Genomic DNA, 19,262 nt, shown 5'->3' with positions numbered 1-19,262 from the left:
GCCGAGTCCGCACGCGTGAGGTCGAGGTCTTGCCCTGAAAATTCATTTTCAGGGCAAGACCCCATTTGAAAAGGATGCCCAGTTTGACATGCACAGGCTACTGACCCCCATTTAATGCCATTTATATCTGGGACCCCCCCCCCCCAAAAAAAATGTTTTTTTTGTTTTTTTTCGTGGGCCGCAAGGGGGCGCTCCGCGGGCCGCAAATGGCCCGCGGGCCCCATATTGTGGAACCCTGCTGTAGTGTGATCATATAGAAGAAAATAAAAATATGGATAAGAGGTTTCTGCCTTACAGCAATGATTTGTTGTCTTCCTTGACGTCTTCCAGTTGAAGTTTTAGCAGTCCTATTTGCCAGCTGGAACTGGAAGGTTGTTTGGCATGTGCCATAATTTAAGTTGACCTCAATGTAAGATACAAGATAAACGTAAAATATGGTCATATTTGAGTGCAAACAGCTAAACTTTACCTGCTTTGTTAATATGTATTAAGCCAATATTACCTATTTAACTTTGTTAATGAGCGTATTGCCGTTATTTCTTTATCGTTCACTGGTAAATTCCGCTAAATTATAGGAAGGTCCATGATCCAGAAATTGGTCCATTGGAGTAAACAGGAGTTGTTGCTGCTGTTTTTACACCACATGTTACCGTTTCTAAACTCAGTTTACTATGAAAACCTGCATCTCCCGTCAGTCACGCCTCCATATATGGTCATGCCTCGTGACATTACGCCTCCATATATGGTCTCGCCTCGTGACATCACACCACCATATATAGCCGTCTCCATATATGAAGATCACAACACTGACCTGATCAAACCCTGGATAGCCATACATGGAGAAGACTGGATCATCACCTACACCATGGAGATGGCCAGCAACTCTGACCTCAAACCCTTAAATCTCCATATATGGAGCTGACCTGTTCTGACATTCCATGTTGATCTGACCTCAAGTCTTGTACTCAAGACTCTCCATATATGGCCAGACCTCATCAAACCCTGTAAACTCAAGACACTGCCCCGCTGCCACCCATAGATCTCCTAATGGAGCTGACCTGTTCTGACATTCCATATGTTGATCTGACCCCCCATGCCAAAGCGCCAGTGCTCGCCCAGCCGTCACCCAGGTGGGTGCATGCACGCAAACTCGCCCTTTAGGGCGACTTAGTGGCAACTATACATGATAGGTACATGATCTAATATTCCATTTCCTTAAGTAACTATTTAGCGGTTTGGAGATACAAGGTTTCGCCAACAGCAGCAAAACACTGTACTTTATTATGGTCATATTGTATACACGGTACACCAAATTTCCTTTAGAAAATCCAGCACGTTTGTGTATTTTTACTGGCATAACTGAGGCAGAACAATCTATATTTTCAATTGCTATGATCTGATTATTTATATAGGCTATAAGAAAACAGAATCTGTCAATGTAATTCCAAAGATACATTATACACTAGCACAAAAGATATAAAAAAAAGGTACTGTACAGTATAAGCAAGCCACACCAACAAAATGTGCTGCAAAGAAGCCAGCTTAACCCAACCGGGAACGGATCTGTGTCATTTTAGATAGATATAGCAACATACGTTTTAAAGAAAACTCTTAGGATTTAGAACAGTGGTTTAGAACAGTACTAGTTATAGCAGATATACAAGCTCACAGACAGTGCATCACTTTGTGCGGCACTGAGAGCTTGTTCATCTAAAAAATCCTGAAAGTGAGTCTTTTTTTAACTCAAATCTTCTCTTCTGGTGGTGCCCTGGCACAAACAAATTTCAGATGGGGGGTCCGCGGCCTCAGGTCTTATGGGTCAGGAGAAACAGTGGCTATAGGCTCAGTTCATACAGTATCAACAGAGCCTTTCCACTCAAAATGCCGTTTTGAAATTCGAACGCCAGCCAAGCACACATTTTGTAAGTCAATGTCTCTTTCCTGTGAGTGTAAGCGTTTTATTTGGTCCAAATTCATTCCATGTCTGTAGAGTCCAGTTCATTCAAGAACCTCTGACACTTGGTCATGAGAACCTTTATGGCTTCTGTCACGAGGACATCGGGTGGCAGGATACCAGTCGACTCCACAGTAACTAGGAAGAGAAAAAAGAAATGTTAAACATTTAACACCTTAAAAACAACATTAAAACGTCCTGCTGTATAAACATTTTTTTTATTGTATTCTAATATTATAAATGTAATGCTTCTACAGAACTGCTCTGTGTTGAACAAACAAAAAAGTATTAAATATTACTACTTTAATTATTTACTCACTTATTTATGAATGGATCAAAGCAGAAATTAGTAACATTTCAGGGTGCATGTATGTATGCACATGCGCGGCCACGCACGTTTATGTGCGTGTGTGAGGTGTTACATTAACATTAATTCAGAATCAGTATGTGCGAGTCTTACAGTAACAAACTGAAACTTCATAATTACAAATGTACCAAATAGAAATTAATGGCATAAAGTCCACATTGATGATGGTTTCATTTGTATTCTACTGATGCTGCTCTGTACAGCACTTTGTACGTGCTTTTACATTTGACTTGACAATAATGACAAACTGTTACAAAGGACACCAAGAGAGAAAAGAAAAGAAAAAACGTAAAACTTGGGAGTGATGGTGCAGCGCCATCACCATTGGTGATTCCAAAAATGTAAGGAGTTTGGTCTCTTGTTCTGAAATGTCTTTGTTTGTCCCACTTCACCAAACAAAAGGTACTCCTTTCCTCTATCCTCTTCTCATTTCCTACATGCTTCCTCAGTGAGAGGAACTTCACATGCAAGGAAAGGATGCAAGAGTAGGACTATGGATTTAATTTAACCCATTCTGGACGGGAACCCGAGTGGCACGCTACGAGCTTGTAGGTCTGCTATTTTTGAAAAATCGTGAAAATGTGGCACAAATCTTTGAATATAATATTCTTTCAGAATCCTTTTTATTTATTTTGACATCAGGCCTAAATGGGTTAACAAAGAATCACCCCTGGAAACCATTGAAGACAATTCTAAACACTCCCTAGTGGTCTGAATAAAATGATTTGTGATGAATTACGTACAGATGAAGTGGTCTGAATAAAATGATTTGTGATGAATTACGTACAGATGAAGTGGTCTGAATAAAATGATTTGTGATGAATTACGTACAGATGAAGTGGTCTGAATAAAATGATTTGTGATGAATTACGTACAGATGAAGTGGTCTGAATAAAATGATTTGTGATGAATTACGTACAGATGAAGTGGTCTGAATAAAATGATTTGTGATGAATTACGTACAGATGAAGTGGTCTGAATAAAATGATTTGTGATGAATTACGTACAGATGAAGTGGTCTGAATAAAATGATTTGTGATGAATTACGTACAGATGAAGTGGTCTGAATAAAATGATTTGTGATGAATTACGTACAGATGAAGTGGTCTGAAAAAAATGATTTGTGATGAATTACGTACAGATGAAGTGGTCTGAATAAAATGATTTGTGATGAATTACGTACAGATGAAGTGGTCTGAATAAAATGATTTGTGATGAATTACGTACAGATGAAGTGGTCTGAATAAAATGATTTGTGATGAATTACGTACAGATGAAGTGGTCTGAATAAAATGATTTGTGATGAATTACGTACAGATGAAGTGGTCTGAATAAAATGATTTGTGATGAATTACGTACAGATGAAGTGGTCTGAATAAAATGATTTGTGATGAATTACGTACAGATGAAGTGGTCTGAATAAAATGATTTGTGATGAATTGCGTACAGATGAAGTGGTCTGAATAAAATGATTTGTGATGAATTGCGTACAGATGAAGTGGTCTGAATAAAATGATTTGTGATGAATTACGTACAGATGAAGTGGTCTGAATAAAATGATTTGTGATGAATTGCGTACAGATGAAGTGGTCTGAATAAAATGATTTGTGATGAATTGCGTACAGATGAAGTGGTCTGAATAAAATGATTTGTGATGAATTACGTACAGATGAAGTGGTCTGAATAAAATGATTTGTGATGAATTACGTACAGATGAAGTGGTCTGAATAAAATGATTTGTGATGAATTACGTACAGATGAAGTGGTCTGAATAAAATGATTTGTGATGAATTACGTACAGATGAAGTGGTCTGAATAAAATGATTTGTGATGAATTACGTACAGATGAAGTGGTCTGAATAAAATGATTTGTGATGAATTACGTACAGATGAAGTGGTCTGAATAAAATGATTTGTGATGAATTACGTACAGATGAAGTGGTCTGAATAAAATGATTTGTGATGAATTACGTACAGATGAAGTGGTCTGAATAAAATGATTTGTGATGAATTACGTACAGATGAAGTGGTCTGAATAAAATGATTTGTGATGAATTACGTACAGATGAAGTGGTCTGAATAAAATGATTTGTGATGAATTACGTACAGATGAAGTGGTCTGAATAAAATGATTTGTGATGAATTACGTACAGATGAAGTGGTCTGAATAAAATGATTTGTGATGAATTACGTACAGATGAAGTGGTCTGAATAAAATGATTTGTGATGAATTACGTACAGATGAAGTGGTCTGAATAAAATGATTTGTGATGAATTACGTACAGATGAAGTGGTCTGAATAAAATGATTTGTGATGAATTACGTACAGATGAAGTGGTCTGAATAAAATGATTTGTGATGAATTGCGTACAGATGAAGTGGTCTGAATAAAATGATTTGTGATGAATTACGTACAGATGAAGTGGTCTGAATAAAATGATTTGTGATGAATTACGTACAGATGAAGTGGTCTGAATAAAATGATTTGTGATGAATTACGTACAGATGAAGTGGTCTGAATAAAATGATTTGTGATGAATTACGTACAGATGAAGTGGTCTGAATAAAATGATTTGTGATGAATTACGTACAGATGAAGTGGTCTGAATAAAATGATTTGTGATGAATTACGTACAGATGAAGTGGTCTGAATAAAATGATTTGTGATGAATTACGTACAGATGAAGTGGTCTGAATAAAATGATTTGTGATGAATTACGTACAGATGAAGTGGTCTGAATAAAATGATTTGTGATGAATTACGTACAGATGAAGTGGTCTGAATAAAATGATTTGTGATGAATTACGTACAGATGAAGTGGTCTGAATAAAATGATTTGTGATGAATTACGTACAGATGAAGTGGTCTGAATAAAATGATTTGTGATGAATTACGTACAGATGAAGTGGTCTGAATAAAATGATTTGTGATGAATTACGTACAGATGAAGTGGTCTGAATAAAATGATTTGTGATGAATTACGTACAGATGAAGTGGTCTGAATAAAATGATTTGTGATGAATTACGTACAGATGAAGTGGTCTGAATAAAATGATTTGTGATGAATTACGTACAGATGAAGTGGTCTGAATAAAATGATTTGTGATGAATTACGTACAGATGAAGTGGTCTGAATAAAATGATTTGTGATGAATTACGTACAGATGAAGTGGTCTGAATAAAATGATTTGTGATGAATTACGTACAGATGAAGTGGTCTGAATAAAATGATTTGTGATGAATTACGTACAGATGAAGTGGTCTGAATAAAATGATTTGTGATGAATTACGTACAGATGAAGTGGTCTGAATAAAATGATTTGTGATGAATTACGTACAGATGAAGTGGTCTGAATAAAATGATTTGTGATGAATTACGTACAGATGAAGTGGTCTGAATAAAATGATTTGTGATGAATTACGTACAGATGAAGTGGTCTGAATAAAATGATTTGTGATGAATTACGTACAGATGAAGTGGTCTGAATAAAATGATTTGTGATGAATTACGTACAGATGAAGTGGTCTGAATAAAATGATTTGTGATGAATTACGTACAGATGAAGTGGTCTGAATAAAATGATTTGTGATGAATTACGTACAGATGAAGTGGTCTGAATAAAATGATTTGTGATGAATTACGTACAGATGAAGTGGTCTGAATAAAATGATTTGTGATGAATTACGTACAGATGAAGTGGTCTGAATAAAATGATTTGTGATGAATTACGTACAGATGAAGTGGTCTGAATAAAATGATTTGTGATGAATTACGTACAGATGAAGTGGTCTGAATAAAATGATTTGTGATGAATTACGTACAGATGAAGTGGTCTGAATAAAATGATTTGTGATGAATTACGTACAGATGAAGTGGTCTGAATAAAATGATTTGTGATGAATTGCGTACAGATGAAGTGGTCTGAATAAAATGATTTGTGATGAATTACGTACAGATGAAGTGGTCTGAATAAAATGATTTGTGATGAATTACGTACAGATGAAGTGGTCTGAATAAAATGATTTGTGATGAATTACGTACAGATGAAGTGGTCTGAATAAAATGATTTGTGATGAATTACGTACAGATGAAGTGGTCTGAATAAAATGATTTGTGATGAATTACGTACAGATGAAGTGGTCTGAATAAAATGATTTGTGATGAATTACGTACAGATGAAGTGGTCTGAATAAAATGATTTGTGATGAATTACGTACAGATGAAGTGGTCTGAATAAAATGATTTGTGATGAATTACGTACAGATGAAGTGGTCTGAATAAAATGATTTGTGATGAATTACGTACAGATGAAGTGGTCTGAATAAAATGATTTGTGATGAATTACGTACAGATGAAGTGGTCTGAATAAAATGATTTGTGATGAATTACGTACAGATGAAGTGGTCTGAATAAAATGATTTGTGATGAATTACGTACAGATGAAGTGGTCTGAATAAAATGATTTGTGATGAATTACGTACAGATGAAGTGGTCTGAATAAAATTATTTGTGATGAATTACGTACAGATGAAGTGGTCTGAATAAAATTATTTGTGATGAATTACGTACAGATGAAGTGGTCTGAATAAAATGATTTGTGATGAATTACGTACAGATGAAGTGGTCTGAATAAAATGATTTGTGATGAATTACGTACAGATGAAGTGGTCTGAATAAAATGATTTGTGATGAATTACGTACAGATGAAGTGGTCTGAATAAAATGATTTGTGATGAATTGCGTACAGATGAAGTGGTCTGAATAAAATGATTTGTGATGAATTACGTACAGATGAAGTGGTCTGAATAAAATGATTTGTGATGAATTACGTACAGATGAAGTGGTCTGAATAAAATGATTTGTGATGAATTACGTACAGATGAAGTGGTCTGAATAAAATGATTTGTGATGAATTACGTACAGATGAAGTGGTCTGAATAAAATGATTTGTGATGAATTGCGTACAGATGAAGTGGTCTGAATAAAATGATTTGTGATGAATTACGTACAGATGAAGTGGTCTGAATAAAATGATTTGTGATGAATTGCGTACAGATGAAGTGGTCTGAATAAAATGATTTGTGATGAATTACGTACAGATGAAGTGGTCTCGGACCCTCGCCAACTTCACCAGATTCTTCAGGTCGTCGTGACGGAGCACTTCCCTGCTGCACGTGTCCAGACGGCTGTTGGCCACCTTAGCCACCTGTCTCCCTGGAGCAACAAACACACACATGTTCCACCACGTCAGTATACCATTGATTGATTGAATACTCATTATAAAGTACAACTAATAAACAACAATGCTAAAAGGAGAACACAAAAAGCCCTGAGGGATTGTTTCCATGGTGGACCTGTGCATTGTTTCTCCAACAGTGGGTGGGGCACTTTTTATTTATTTTGTAAGATAATTGTATACATTTTAAAAAACAAAAAAACAAATCTAAGAATTTCCATGAATAAAAAAGCTTGGTAGATCGGCTATTTTCACTAGTTTGGGTCCCGGGCAAACGTTGAATGTTTCTTTTGGGTGTCGAAATGAAAAGTTTGGGAACCACTGCGTTAGACATTCAATACTATACGAGATCATCGTTACTAGGAGCAGTGTAGCCCCTGTTGTAAATTGCAGACAGGTGTTATTTTATGGCGATTTTGAAGGAGGGTAGGGAGTCACTGACTGGTGGTAGGGTATTCCACATTTTGGTGGCATAATGCCTGGACTATCCACACGTTTCACACAGATTTAAAGTTTTTGCTAAATAGTTACTATATCGATTTTGGATAATTGAATCGTTATTGTATCATCATGAATGAACCACTATCGTCCGTGTGTCGTATCGTCAACCATGAACCGTGATGTGTATAGTATCACTGTTAAAATGTATCGTTAGTTACACCCCTAAATGTTTACCATTAACGTCTTCCAGCTCTATGACCCCTCGAGAGAAGCAGCGCTTCAGTCTCTCCGCCTTCTCTCCCTCCACCACCTGGAGCAGCGTGATCTCTGGAAGCAGTCTGTAGCTGGCTGTGGCCACGGGAGAGAACTTTGCATGGTCCTTACCTGAAAACACAATAGTATAATTAAATAACAATAATAGTCTTTATTGTCCCCTCAGGGATATTCATCTTCACAGTCCAGTTCCAACAGAAAAAAAGATAACCATATAGCCAGTGGTGGAAAAAGTACTCACATTTTTCACTTAAGTAAAAGCATCAATACTGCAATATAGAAATACTTAACCGCCACACCTAAAAACGAGTATGCGCCGCCTTAATGGTCATTTAGGGCAAATTCTTTATGTGTTTGTGTACTCATTTTGTGTGTCCGTGGCAAAAAAAATATTTTAACAAGCCAGCATGGCACCCCCATAGGAAGAGTGGCCACTTATACCCACACCCTTCACACAGTGCATGACTAGGTCCAGTTCACTTACCCACGCCCTTCACACAGTGCATGACCAGGTCCACTTCACTTGCCCACGCCCTTCACACAGTGAATGACCAGGTCCACTTCACTTACCCACGCCCTTCACACAGTGCATGACCAGGTCCAGTTCACTTACCCACGCCCTTCACACAGTGCATGACCAGGTCCAGTTCACTTACCCACGCCCTTCACACAGTGCATGACCAGGTCCAGTTCACTTGCCCACGCCCTTCACACAGTGCATGACCAGGTCCAGTTCACTTACCCACGCCCTTCACACAGTGCATGACCAGGTCCAGTTCCTGCCCTGGGCGGAGCTGTGCCAGCAGGATGTCGCCGTGCACCGGGCCGATGTTGGCGTCCGCAAAGACGTCTGCCTGGTTCCCAATGGGCACCCACTTCATGTCCTTGGAATACACTGACATAGGCACGAGAAGGAACACTGTTAAATCACCCATTAAGGCCTGAGGCCGATTCTACAAATGCCTTCTAAAATCAGTGGTTCTTCTCACACTTTCAAGATTTAAAAAAAAAAATCAAAAATAGCAAGCTTGTATAGCTGACCATTTAGCCAACGCTAAAATCTAAAATGATACAGGTGCTTTCCCGGTTTAATGGGTTAAAATAATGCACTCTTTCATTCTGGAATTAGAGTACTTTTTTATAAATACAGTTTTTGTCCATCCCCACAAATTGCCTTCAGCACTTAAACAAAATCACACTTGACTTGTGTGAAGTGAGGGGTTCCCACTGTATTGATATTGGCCACATGGCATCTTATGTCGTCATTTAGTGCCCTAAACAAACATTAAAGTCCATAGACTTGGCTGGCAAATGATTTATGTCATAAGTGTTCAGCCTCTAAAAAGAAACATTAAAAAGAGCATAGACTTGGCTGCCACATGAAAATCCATGCATTGGAAGGGCTATCGCTCCTCAAAAAAGATTTTCTTACAAAAGATTTTGGCCTGCCCAAATGTAAATTTCAAGACAGAAAGGTAATCTTGTTTTCTAGTATGTACAAGTAGGGCAGTGATATTCACCACAAACCTGAAAATGTTGCAAAAACAATCATATTTGATGAGCATTTGTCAGACAAGGGGACAGTATTCTTTTTGGATTTAGTGGGTGATATTTTGAAATAGAATGGAAGCAACTGCAAGCACCAGAATCTTATTTAGCTACTTCCCCCTATTGTTTCAGGAAACTCCATGTCACATTTCATACTTGTATTTGTGCAATCGTAGTACTTTCATATTTGCATAATTATTTGTATGGTTTATAAGTGGTTAATACTTACCCATGTGATTTAGGTATAATTCCTGTGGGTCTGAGGAGTCTTTTGTGGCTTTTGGGTTCCTTGTGCACTTAACCGTCAGCTGAAGCTTTACTGTGTCAATTTCAGACCCTTCCTCCTCTTCAGATTGTTCTTCACCTGAGGAAAAAAGAGAAGAGTACCCCTCATGAGCCTTTAACGGTCTCGGGCTCATATCTCCTAATCTAGGGAGCTCTCCGTGTTTTTGAGTGGTGTAAACAACTCCTACAACTGGCTAGTTAGTGCAGAAAAAATGAGCATGGTTGCTATGTTCACCCTGTTCATTTGAGTGGTGTAAACCACTCCTACAACTGGCTTTGTTAGTCTGTGCAGAAAAAATGAGCATGGTTGCTATGTTCACCCGGGTGTGATTTCATTACGTCAGACATGATTTCATTACGTCAGACAGGCTATACACCAGACCTTACACCACTCAGTTCACACAGGTGTGATTGTTTTTTTAATAAATCATTTTTATCCCATGATTTTGCAACCCAGTTTTTTTACCCAGAGCCAATTATCTAGTGTAATCCTGGGCGTTACACTTCCTCTGCCAACCTGGGGGGGCAGCGGACTGACCTCATGCCTCCTATGCATGAGAAGTCCAAGCTGCTTCTTTTCACCTGACAGGGGGGAATTTCCCTGGCCGGACGTAGCGTGTGGCAGGAACACGTTATTCCGACCAGTTCCTTTCCCCTCCATCAGGCTGGCCAGGGGGAGGTAGTTTTAGAGACCAGGATTACTGCATGTTTTTGTGAGGGTACCTACCCTAGGGGACACGGGGAGAAAATGCAAACTCCACACAGAAAGGCCCTTTCATTGAGTGCCTTTCATTCTGTTAGATTAGGGTCACACATCACAGATTGGGACTTGGCAAGATTCCAATTCAAAAATAGCAAAAAAAACAGTAAGACGCCCTGAGGGCGAGAAGCGAAAGGGCGAGGTTGTGCTGACACAACAGAGCTTCTAAATACGGCACAGTTGAGAAGTAGGAGTTAAACTATTAATCTGGTGTCAGTGTGATCAGATGTAGAGTTGCTGGTCGGCTCCATATATTCAGATCTAGTATGTCAAACCATGTATGGCTATCCAGGGTTTTATGAGGTCAGTGTCGTGATCTTCATAGATGGAGATCCAGGTGATGCTAGTCAGCTCCACATATGGAGATCCACGTGTTGTACCAACTTGGTTCATTTGCAAGTGTGACTCGTGTCACGGCAACCACACTGGTTATCATGAGACTGTCACCATATATTGACATTCCCATACTGTATATGAGCTTAAAATTGATTACATCAGGGATCTCCATATATGGGCATTCCCAGCCATGCCTAATACAATCCATGTTATGCCCACATATGGATTTATTATTCAATAATTCAGGATTCCAATTCAGAAATAGCTAAAATAGCAGATCTACAAGCTCAAAACGCATCGCTCTACGACGCGTTTTGATCTTGTAGATTGTTGCTACTTTTGTGTAGTGACGAAGTAGGGCATTAATTAAAAAAGATAAGAGCTCTACAGCGAACTAGAGCTCTGAAATAAGAGCCTATATTGTACACTGCATGTACTGCCTGACAGTACATGCAACGTGCACGTGGCCCTCTGGAGTGAGTGTGGCAATATAGTGGTCCCCTCCATCATCAAAGTTGCCCACCCCTGGACTAATCTTTTGCCTCATTCCATGCTTACCAGCATTTCTGTATTCAAACAGTCGAGGGTCAGCCTTGATGGGGACCAGGCCCAGTCTGTGAGCCAGGATCTCGTCCTGGATGATGGACGTGTTGTTGTAGATGAACACTTTCTCTACAGCCATGGTGGGGACCTGTTCACAGTTATAGCACGTATCATTCATTCAAACATTCATTTGATTTATTCTTTAAAGACATTGAGGTTGCCCTCATTTGCAGTATCGTCTAGATACATCACATACAATAAATATTCACTTCAATGATGAAACGGAACAAAAACACAACTAAAACATGCTCTCTTCCTTTCAAGCGTGGCTTGAGACGAAGTGAAAGTGTAAAGACACTCTTATGTTGCCTGAAGAGAATATATACTGTGCTGTGTACTACTGTTTAAAAGTAGTTGCACACTCATTCCAAGTGGTTGGGGCATTAAAACACAGCTTGGTGTTTACTTTGGGGACCTTTAGTTTGAGCACAAATAGTCCTTTAGCTCAGTGCTTCTCAAACCCATTCAAGTTGAAGAACTACTGATTTAGAAGGCATTTGTTGAATCGTCCTCAGTTCTTAATGGGTTAATTTCAAGGACACCTAGTTAGATATGCATGTGAAACCACGGACCCCCATTTAAAGCCATTTTTTATCTCTGGGACTGCAATACACACTGAACAATCCTCTGTGTTCATTTTACTCTGAGTGTAGAAATAGAACCAACCATTAGTACAGTCAGTATTGGATACAGACTTAGTTGTAAATAAAGGGTCCATTTGGTTCCTAAATATCAAAGATGTAGCTGTGTTTTCAATCCCAGTGTCAATTCGGTGTGTCAAATTACCTGTAAAGTGCAATTTCATACCTCATGTTAGAAGGTAGGGGAAGAATAACAAAGAAAAATCATACCTCTGCTAGCAATATTCTTCGAAAGGCATTGGCTATAGAAGCATCGATCCCAACCATGTCGAACTCCATGGTGTTTTCATCCATGTCCACCATGTCAATTCTAAAATTCTACAAAGAAGGCATAAAATATCAGCTCTATTGAACACAGAGTCAAAGCGTAATTTTTGTTTAATGTAGGGCCGGCTGAGATATCATCGCTGTCGGACGGAAAACTCCTTGTTGAAATCTTTGTATTTCAACTTTAAAAAAGTAATACAAATAATAACCAATGAAGTATTAAAAGTGCTTCTAAACCTCTACATTGGATCCTCTGTCGGTCAAACCACTTAAATCCAACTCAGGATTAGTTTCCGTCTGACTTCGTCATTCTTATCAACAAAACAACCATCATTCTTAGCAAAAACCTCCTAACTCCACTTGAGCTGGCTTTGGATAAAGTGATGATAATATAAGGACACATGCTAGTATGTGATGATGATAGTCGTCACAACATTCACAATACCAACTTTGATGAGGTAGTATTGTGTGAATGTGAGGAAGGAAGTCACTCACCTTTTGAAATTTCTGCAAAGTCCAAGTGTCATCGTAGCCCGGGTAGTTGCCAGGATAATCAGTAGTATGAACCTGCAAATGTCAAATCCAGTGTTCATTATTTTATCTATTTCTAACTCAATTTGGTCACATTTGTACACTATCAGAGGTACAAATAAATAACACTCAAGATAGTACAGTGTGATCGCAAAGAATGTGGCAATGCCTCTAAAACATTGATAAACCATACGTTCCCAACGTCAGGACACCCAGGTCACCAGATGAGTACGCAAATGATTTTTAGCATGTCCCCAGATGATGCCAAATATTAGCAAGCTTCACAACCGGCTATTTTTACAATGTGTTTCTGTGGAACTGGAGGGTCCCCATTTCAAGTATGATTCTGCTGGGGGTCCCAGTTCAAATATGATTATTTTACGGGGGCTTGAGGCCTGTAAAGTTTGGGAACCTGCTGTACATTGTGGCAGGAGTACTGCAATTTTTACTGGTGTAAAACTTGCTTCTTCCACCACTGACTGACTCGAATAAAAACATGATAATCGCACAGTAACTGATTTAAGTAGCTTAGTTCAGGGGTTCTCAACCTGTGGTCCGGGGACCACCATGTGGTCCTTGAGGTGGGTGGTTCCAGGTGGTCCCCACTCCCCAGCCAAATGGACAACCATATGGACCCTCATTATATCTTTAACTCTTGAGATGATCTAACTCTGGTCTCGAGTGTAAATCGCAAGAGGGAGATAATTGTTAAAAATCTGCATTACTAATTACTTTACAAGAAGTCTACACAATAAGAGAATGTGGAATAATTGTCATGTCTTTCAACGTTTGCCTGTTATCTCTCCTAATGGTACCACATCAATACAGCATTCTAAATCTCAATGGTGGTCCGTGGCTAGCTCTGGTCCATAGCCCTAATTAAGCATTAGGGCTGCCTTAAATAATCATTAGGGCTATGGACCAGAGCTAGTCCGTGGCTCAAATCCCGTGGACCTTGATAAGAAAAGGGTTGAAAATCACTGGCTTAAATGAACAGAGTCAGCAGCAAGCATGCATGCTGACCAGACGTAACCATTATTTATCAATATCACATCATATCATGATGGTGTCCATAGTTCAATTAACTAGTGGCAGAAGCTACATATAAGCCCGCAATTCTGCTGGATAGAACGACATAGTTAATAAAGACTTAACGGTAATTAAACAACGTACATGCTTAATGCCATATTCTTCTAATATCACTCGATTCCGAATCTCATCCACGTTGCTCATGGACGCCGCCATTTTGCATATGTTTTCATTGACGTCACAGCAGGATAGGCTTCTTCTCGTTTCCGGCAGGCTTTGGACGTTAAAAGGCGTAATACTGCCCCCGGCGGCCAATCCAATAGTCTTCAGTGTTAATTTGGTTGACTAAGACTAAAAAGACTAAAAGATTAAGATTTTGATATTTAGTCGACTAAGACTAAATAAGACTAAAACTAAATGGTGTGTTCAAAAGATCAAGACTAAATCAGAATTTACTAGTGTCAACACTAAGAGGGAAGGTGCTGGAGTCTCCGGGTGAGAGCTGGTCAAGGAACTTGAAGGTTGAATGTGAAAATAGCCTTGAGAAGTCGTGTCCTGGAGATAGACGAGAAGGAGATGAGAAATAAACGTGTGACGGCCACTCTTCATATAATGCTTATATTGGCTGGATGGATGCTCATGACATCTGATCTCACTGACTGATATCACAATTGAGTCAGCTATAGGCCTATCCATATATGGAGTTATATGATGTCACAATGAGTCAGATATGGAGTTTTACCATGGCATGATCATGATGTCAGCATTCTACATGTCTCTTCTGCGTGCTTATGGAAATCATGCACGTGTGCGTCTCTGTCGGCTCTGTATATGGAGCTCAGTCGCTCCCAAATATTTTAGTTCGAGACCCAAAACAAGATAATCCCCATTAGCTGTTGCACCTGGCAACAGCTAATGGGGATCCTAAATAATAAATTAAATAATATACATACAAAAAAACATGACAACATTACAGATATCACACAAAAAAGAAATACATTAAAGCATAACTACGGTTAGTGCATTCACTCTAGATTACATTAACTGGTATATTGACATAAACAGAATTACAATTTCGCCATATATATAAGAAATCCTTCAGTCTTTTCTTAAAGTGCCTTTTACCCTTAATTTCTGTGATGCATACTGGTAGAGAGTTCCAGAAAGTCATTGCCCTGTATTCTTCATTGCATCAGTTCTTGGCTTAGGCACTGTAAATCGACCCATTGCAACATGTCTGGTATTATGTCTGTGTCTATCACTGGTATAATGAATATTTTTGAGTGGTGTAAACCACTCCTACAACTGGCTTTTGTGTGCAGAAAAAATGAGCATGGTTGCTATGTTCAAAATAATTTCTGACGTAATTAAATCACACCCGGGTGAACTGGATGACCGTAGCAACCATGCTCATTTTTTCTGCACAAAAAAAGCCAGTTGTGAAATCACATCCGGGTGTGATTTCATTACGTAATACCTTACACCACTCAGTTCACACGGGTGTGATTTTTATATAAGCATTTGGTTTTTTATTTGAACAAATGTTCCTAAAAAATCCAGCCAGACTAGCAGCTAATCTCTGCTCCACCAACAGCCATGACAGTTTCTGATGATTTAACAGTGTACTAGATCTAGTATTGCAGTTCAGGGCAAGGCGAGAATAGTGAATAAAGGGATCTTATAGAAAGACCCTTTCTGTCAAACCACAAATCATTTGACTATAGACCAAACAGAGAACTGAGAAAAATAAATAAATAACTGAAATCTCAGCCATATGTTTTTGTGTACCATAGGCCTACATGGAACTGGATAGAGCTCTCTCATCATTATTCTACTGTAATTATTTGTCTCATCAGCAAGAACTGAACAGTGATGGTGAAGAAAGATAACTTGGAGTCATTTGACTAGACATTTCCAACAGAGTCAGTGCAGGTTATTATTGTTTGATGTGCATTACACTTTTTTCATAATTATAGCCTACACATTTGAATTAGTGGTCTATAATAAGATGAAAAGGCAAGGGCTAAATAGATGTCATGCCCACAATGAGACTGTTGGGCCCCTTCTGTTCTTCTTGAATTAGCCCCCCCCCCCCCCCCCCTTTAAAATGTGTAGCACACAGGCATAGTCACTATGGCACATTATGAGTCCATTCGTATACATATAGGGCTAGCTATTTAGGTTTCTGGTAAAAGTATTGACCATTTATTTTGTATGTCTGTGACAAAATAAAAATATTGATCAAAATGTCCATCACAAGCTGGCACGGTGTTGTTCATATGTCAGTATAGCACCATGAGGAAACTGGATGATTGGCCAGCAAGTGGATGATTGGCCAGCAAGTGGATAAGTGACATTTTTATGTTTGTTTAGCAATGCGGATGTGTCAGGCTTCTATCCCTGCAGAACTCAAGATGGACATACACAAGGTATAATCTTAAAGTATTTACTTTGCAAAAATGGAACTTAGGTGCACCTTACAAGGCTGCAGGCAATAGAGAGAACATATAAACAGGTAGAGCAAACTGATAAGCCAAAAACCACAGGTAGGCCCTTAGGGAGAATGGGAGCATGGGTGAGGTAAGACACACGTGAAAACAAGTAGTCATCAGGTCACTGGGTGAGCGGGTTTGGCACAGACTGTGGAAGAGGATGTGACACAATGTCTGTTGTGCAGTGTCAGACTTCCTCGATTGACCAATCAGAATGGTTGTCGTCAGTGTTACGTCAGCGCACTGGCAGTACACAGTACAGTATTCTCTTCAGGCAACATAAGAGTGTCTTTACACTTTCACTTCGAGACAGAGAGAAACAACAGCAACAGTGTTGCAGAGATGCTCCCGCCGAGGTTCCTGTCGCTGCGTTCCACTGTGTCCAGGGCCTTCTATGCGCGGGTCGTGGCTCCTCCTCCTCCTCCGGACATGACGGAGGTTCGCAGAAGATTGATGGCCATCGTGGGAGCGTCCAGTAACTGGAGAGACCACCAGCAGGCCTTGGCAGAGCGTGTGGCCTTATCGTCCCAGCTGGCCGGCTCGCAGAGCGAGCTACCGGTCAGGAGGATGCGGGACAGCTACGTGGAGGCCCACCTGCCACTGGGGTCTCAGCCTCTGCTCAAAGAGAAGTACATCACGTTCCACAACACCGTCCGCTTCGGACGGATCCTGGAGGATCTGGACAGCTTGGCGGTGCTGATCAGCTACTGTCACACCCACAACGATGCGCTGCCCAGATCTCCGCTGTCCATCGTCACCGCCCAGGTGGACAAGATAGACAAGAGGAAGCACACCATCTACCCCGACCGCGATGTCAAGTTCACCGGTCATGTGACGTGGGTGGGGAAGTCCTCCATCGAAGCCAAGATGCAAATGTCTCAGTACTACGACGGAGCTTACTGTCCCGTTCTGGACGCTACGTTTGTCATGGTGGCCAGAGACCCGGAGAACAAGAAGGCCGCGTTCGTGAACCCCTTGAAGCCGGAGGGCTTGGAGGAGGAGAAACTGTTCCGGGAAGGAGAGAAGAACAAGAGCCGCCGCGAGGCGTTGAGAACCGCATCGCTGTTAAAGGTGGCTCCGACGGATGAAGAAACTAAGGAGGTTCACAGCCTGTTCCTCAACACCCTGGATTCTAAGATGGTGAGCTTTCAAAGTCGGGTTCTGCCTCCCAACTCTGTGTGGATGGAGGACGCCAAACTCAAAGGACTGGAGATCTGCTATCCCGAGGAGAGGAACATCTACAACAAGATCTTCGGGGGTTTCCTGATGAGGAAGGCCTACGAGCTGGGATGGTCCAACGCGTGCATCTACGGAGGCGGTCGTCCCAAGCTGTTGGGCGTCGACGACATCGTGTTCCAGAAGCCCGTGGAGATCGGCTCTGTGCTGCTCCTCTCGTCGCAGGTGTGCTACACAGAGGGGAAGTACATCCAGATCAGAGTTCACACGGAGGTGCTGGACCCACTCACGCGGCAACACGACACCACCAACGTGTTCCACTTCACCTTCGCCTCGGAGGGGGACCACCTCCCCGCCGTCGTCCCCAAGAGCTACGGAGAGTTCATGCTGTACCTGGACGGGAAGAGGCACTTCAAGCAGACCTTGGAGCACTGAGCACGGGACCCGCTGACACTGAGTGTGTGTGTGTGTGCAATGCAGAGTCTATTCCCGGCGCAAACTTTCGATTTTCATTATTTTGTTGTGTGACTTTGGGTGTTTGGGTGTCTAATTCTGTCGCATGTGGGAAAAGGCCATTCCCATTCAAGTCAATAGCAAAAATAAGGTTTATCTACCACAAATAAATGAAGTCTGCAATTCCCATTCAAGTAAATGGTAAAATAAAGGGTCAATATATGTGACCAGATTTGACTGAGAGACTGCCATCGCGCAAATTACAGCTTTTCACCAGAGGAGATTTTTTTTTTCAAAATGAGTTAATAGCACAGGCAGACTCTTCACATACTAGAGCATGTCTGAAATAAGTGTCAGAGCTGAAATCGACATGTAAATATGAAATAAATGCTTAAACGTGTAGCTAGGTGTAATGTTAGAGACTACAGAAGTGAACCTTTCAAGCTTGTTTTCTCAACTCGCTGTTTTCTGCAAGACATTACTCTATAAGCCATATCTCCAAAACTGGTGGGTCAAACTGAACAACCAATATGTCATTTTTAAGCTATGATTCCCTGCTTTCATATGACATGAAAAAACGAAAATTCAAAAAAATCCAATGGCAGTCCCTCAGTCAAATTTAGTCACATATCATCAGAGATGCGTGCTGTATAACATAGAAATAAAGTATATCTATATAAGGAAATTATAGCAATGTGGGTGTGGGTATTATTAACGTCACTCACTCACTGTCTTCCTCCAAAGATCCCAGGATGGTGTTGGGTGAGTGGGAAGACAGTTGGACAAACAACAACATATTCATATTCATACACAAGAGCCTCTGCACATTTTGCGTGTGTCATGGTTCTATTTAATCACGTGATCCCTA

General features: G+C 40.2%; 2 protein-coding genes across 2 annotated transcripts; one reads left to right on the top strand and one right to left on the bottom strand.

Moving 5' to 3' along the window:
- Positions 1-1,253: 1,253 nt before the first annotated feature.
- Positions 1,254-14,549, bottom strand: polr1c (RNA polymerase I and III subunit C). Its single transcript, XM_079512535.1, has 9 exons — positions 14,418-14,549; positions 13,209-13,280; positions 12,657-12,764; positions 11,761-11,893; positions 10,051-10,185; positions 9,016-9,168; positions 8,235-8,384; positions 7,421-7,537; positions 1,254-2,092 (listed from the first exon to the last, which is right to left on the bottom strand). Exons 1-9 carry the CDS (start codon positions 14,487-14,489, stop codon positions 1,974-1,976), a joined length of 1,059 nt encoding a protein of 352 aa, XP_079368661.1. The 5' UTR covers positions 14,490-14,549; the 3' UTR covers positions 1,254-1,973.
- Positions 14,550-17,077: 2,528 nt separating this feature from the next.
- Positions 17,078-18,407, top strand: LOC306930602 (acyl-coenzyme A thioesterase 9, mitochondrial-like). Its single transcript, XM_079511655.1, has one exon. The coding sequence runs from the start codon at positions 17,108-17,110 to the stop codon at positions 18,374-18,376; it is 1,269 nt and encodes a 422-aa protein (XP_079367781.1). The 5' UTR covers positions 17,078-17,107; the 3' UTR covers positions 18,377-18,407.
- The last annotated feature ends 855 nt before the right edge of the window (positions 18,408-19,262 follow it).

The sequence above is a fragment of the Electrona antarctica genome, assembly GCF_951216825.1.
Source record: "Electrona antarctica genome assembly, chromosome: 10".
Taxonomy (NCBI): Eukaryota; Metazoa; Chordata; class Actinopteri; order Myctophiformes; family Myctophidae; genus Electrona; species Electrona antarctica.
Note: the sequence above shows the minus strand (reverse complement) of the source record. Positions and strands in the feature narration are given on the sequence as shown.

Bases quoted from the DNA above. Each gene is read 5' to 3' on its own strand.
- polr1c (XM_079512535.1), bottom strand. From the start codon at position 14,489: ATGGCGGCGTCCATGAGCAACGTGGATGAGATTCGGAATCGAGTGATA. The intron at 12,765-13,208 runs GTGAGTGACTTC...CCTTCTTTGTAG, and splicing joins CTTTGCAGAAATTTCAAAAG to AATTTTAGAATTGACATGGT. The intron at 9,169-10,050 runs GTAAGTATTAAC...TGCCTATGTCAG, and splicing joins ATTATACCTAAATCACATGG to TGTATTCCAAGGACATGAAG.
- LOC306930602 (XM_079511655.1), top strand. From the start codon at position 17,108: ATGCTCCCGCCGAGGTTCCTGTCGCTGCGTTCCACTGTGTCCAGGGCC.